The 4,008-nt window shown below is 38.8% G+C and overlaps 1 protein-coding gene across 1 annotated transcript; it reads left to right on the forward strand.

Annotated features, from left to right (window-relative positions):
• Nucleotides 1-1,430: 1,430 nt before the first annotated feature.
• On the forward strand, nucleotides 1,431-3,613 carry RABIF (RAB interacting factor). The gene is made up of 2 exons (XM_070939916.1): nucleotides 1,431-1,643; nucleotides 2,217-3,613. The coding sequence occupies exons 1-2, from the start codon at nucleotides 1,494-1,496 to the stop codon at nucleotides 2,460-2,462; spliced, it is 396 nt and encodes a 131-aa protein (XP_070796017.1). The 5' UTR covers nucleotides 1,431-1,493; the 3' UTR covers nucleotides 2,463-3,613.
• The last annotated feature ends 395 nt before the right edge of the window (nucleotides 3,614-4,008 follow it).

The raw sequence follows: 4,008 nt of genomic DNA on the forward strand, positions 1-4,008 counted from the left end.
TATTTGATATATCCATATAGGTTGGTTATACTTGCACTATTTACTAAATACTGTGTTAGTTTCTAGATGTCACTGATTTAAAAAAGGCCAAATGTAATGTTGCCCAAGAGCGTATCATTTATAACTCTTTGAAGGCTTACCTAGATTTCCAAATACAGCTATGATTATATAATAGGGATTTTAAATTTTCCTGGCCTCTGGGTTTTGAATTTCGTTAAGAGACAATACCATTCTTTAAATCATATTTCCATTTTTTAAAAAAGATAACTGAAACCTTCATCACCGTCATTAATATAGAAGGGATTTTATTGTGAAAATTAACTGTAAACTAATATTGCTATGGCTATTACTTAAAAGTCAACAATGTTAATATTGAAGTACACTTTTTACAACTAGAAAATAAGTAATTTCATAATAGTTTTCGGACTAAGCATCATGAAAAGATTAAGACCGCTACTAAGCTACATCTATAGAATTCCTGGATTTTATTAGTTATCTGCATAATTTCATGTTTATATTATAGGAGCTCTCAAATTGGGTGCATAGTTTGTTAATTTGCTTTTGGTAATTACAATAAAATTTTGGAGACTTTTATGAGACATATGACAACATATGATACAATACTCTCCGTGATAGCATTGAAAGAGCAAAAGAGGAGGTTACACCATAATAGTCATGCAATGAGTTCATTCACACATTGATAAAAATACTAAGAATTAAAACCACTTGTTTTTTGAAGATGTTTAGCATCTACAGTATGTAAAACCGTATTGAATTGGCATAATGAACCGTTTTCTACGATAACCCGGACTTCAGGATCAATATTTGCAGCTTGCTCCTGAAGCGAAGGTGGCATTTTCATAGGAAATTATGGGAAATTGGCGTCTATGCTAAAGTGAACTTCTAATAAATAACCGACCGCTTTTTACTATGTCTATGAGCTGCCCAAGTCACCTAATAGGTACTAAAACCTACGTATAGCTGTAGCCACATGTAAAGTAGGGACCTCAAGTCGAAGCCCTGCAATTGTCGGAATTGAATCAAACTGGCCGGTATCACTAGTACCTAGTTTTACTTTTTAATTTCTTCCGGCGTCCGATGTTGGACTAGATTACCTCCAAGGTCCCTTCCAACACTGTTATGTTATTACTAGATTGCTACGTTGTGATCCTTGATGGTTTACTTGAAATCTGAGGTAGGACTCCAGCGGCAAGCACAGCAGAGGCACCTGTAAAGCTCAGTCCCCGCTCCTCCCCCCCTCCTGGTTTCAGTAGCCACACCCACTTACACAAATGTGGTGGGTGGGAGGTAACCCGGTCCCGCCTATCCGGTAGAGCAGGATTTCCTGACTTCAGCTTCGTTAAGCTTGTGGACTTCAACTCCCAGAATTCCCTAGTCGGGTGGAGAGTTGAAGTCCCCAGTTTAAAGTTGCTGAAGTCGAGAAACGCCGCCGTGAAGACTCTCCTCCCTTGCTCTATTGCGCTTGCGTAACTATGGCGGCGCCCAGTTCGGCGATGGAAGCGGCTGCGCTGGGACCGGAGGAGCTTGTGTGCGCGAGTGGGCGGAACCGTAAAACCGTGCTTTGCCAGCGCTGCGGCTCCCGCGTCCTTTTGCCCGGAGCTGCAACCTTCACACGCAGAGAGGTAGGGCGTATTCGGCCCGCCGCTGTGCTGTAGTCCGTGGTAGTAGCTAGCCAAAGGGCTCTCCTCCCCCGTGTAACTTTCCGCCCCGGATGAAATCGGAGGTGCCAATTCCTTGATGGACAGGTGGATATAAGCAAAGCTAACCTTTCTGAGGATGAAAAATTGTTTTGATTAGGTCCCTAATGGAAAGGGATCCCTTTCCTCCTAGGCCTTCCAGTCTATGGCTGAGTCATGGAAATGAAATATACCTGAAATTAAATCAAGGACCTAGAATCTAGCAGCAACTTGAATATCTTTGCTTGCCAGCTTTGTATTTGATGCCGTCCTGGAGCTCCCCTCCCCATTATACCAGTTATATGGCTGCTTTCATAATTGTATCCCAAAGTAGCTGGCTTTGGGGTCTCCTCATTTCTCACTCTCAGTAATGCAGTAGCGTGGGTTAGTTTGGCCCAAAGACACACTGTAAATGTGATTAAGTAGAAACTTGAACCAAGGCTACCCATCCATCTCCAATATCCTCACCAATTCCCTACATTGGCTCAGTAATAACAAATGTCTTTTGTTGTTTGACAGCTGTTTCTTCCTGCTATGAAGAAGAAGACCGCTTTGGTGACAAACGGTGACCTAGAAGGGGATGTTTTGCAGGACCACTGGCTAGTCGAGGACATGTTTTCTTTTGAAAATGTTGGTTTCACCAAGGATGTTGGAAATGTAAAGTTCCTGATCTGTGCAGACTGTGAAATTGGCCCTATTGGCTGGCACTGCTTGGATGATAAAAAGAGTTTTTATGTGGCCTTGGACCGCGTTTCTCATGAATGAAATGCTCATAGGTGACCAAAAGTGGCTTCTAGGCACCTGATTACACCACATTCTAAATAACTTTCCAAGTTTCTCAATTTGTAGGCTTGAAACATGGCCTCAATATGTAGACTTCAAACTGGCACAAATGAAATGCCCTTTTCAAATGCATCAATGGAAGTGCTTATATTGCTTGTTGAGTTGCAACCCATTTGAACCTGACCAAATTTGGACTGATATTTAATAATGTGCAATTACTGGTATGTGCATATACTTTGAAACACACAATTCCATGCAAATTGGCAATTCAGTTTCCTTAGTGAAAAAGGAAAGATAATCCTGAATTTTGTCCTCTGTAAAATAAGAGTGTAATACAACAGGGAATAAGGCTTCTGATTTATTGCGAGAGAAGGAAGCGTACCATATTGTGATGTATGGCTTTCTACTCTGTTCTGGATAAAAGAGTAAACATTTGTGATTTTGATGTTTACTGATATCTAATGTTTACAAATATCTGAATTTTCACTTCATGATCATTGTTAATTAAAAGCCAGTCGTTAGGTACAGGTCATCTTAATTACAAAAATAGTCAAAGTGCAGGAAGTAATAATGGAAAATGGAAACTGAATTTTTAAATTGAATTGAAATCATGCATTTTAATTTATATATTATATGTATTGGAATTACCAATAGCTAATGAAAAAGGGCTCATTCTAATAGGTGTAATTTTACATTTTCTGTATAGAACCTCCATTATTAATCTTTTTTCTAAAGCTACTGTAACACAACTCATTACTGATGTCGCTTGGGATAATATGGTCAGTCAATCACGCAGGATCATTTAGTCTAGTTAAGAATGCTATCTGAATGTGGGCCCTTTATTTTTCATCTGTCTAGGAGAAAATAGAGAACTAGGCCATGTTTTGTTCTCTGGTTTCTATAATGTACCAAACCGCTCATTTAGATGTCAAGTTTAGAATGTTCTCCCAGGCTTGGGAGTAGGGTGGATATTGAACCAATCAGTTGCCTTTTGTTATATTGTACTTTTTGGCAATATGCCTGCTTTTCTGTTCAGTTTTATGATTCCTTTTAATTTTAATTGTAAAATATCCAGGGTTGTTTGGACTTGGGCTGCCTCTGAATTTCAATAAATAAAAATAAGCTGTGTGAAAGATGGTCAGCTTATTAGCTACATGCCCTTCATAGGATGGACAACTCCCAGGGAAAGGGCATGTTTGTAGCTTAACCTTAACCAAGCTAAGTATGACATGAATGCTGTTAAAATGCTACAGTGATTTTGGTTTCCCTGTATCAATTTAAAAGAAAGCATTGTTAGGTGAGGTTTGTTTTTTCTTTGATTTAAATTTCTCAGGATTCAGTCTTCTCCCCAGTATTCTTAAAGTTCCAGGAAATCACTTGAATTTTGTTGTTATACGTTATGTATTGCACTGAATTCTGGAATTTGTAGAATTTTTAAGTGCATGTCTTAGTATTTTAAAAAAAGCATATGTAAGAGCAATCTGAAATGTAATGCAAGTAAGGTTGCATTATTATGGAATAGACAGGT

This window comes from Pituophis catenifer, unplaced genomic scaffold (assembly GCF_029215685.1).
Source record: "Pituophis catenifer annectens isolate HBS135680 unplaced genomic scaffold, rPitCat1.0.hap2 SCAF_3, whole genome shotgun sequence".
Lineage (NCBI taxonomy): Eukaryota > Metazoa > Chordata > Lepidosauria > Squamata > Colubridae > Pituophis > Pituophis catenifer.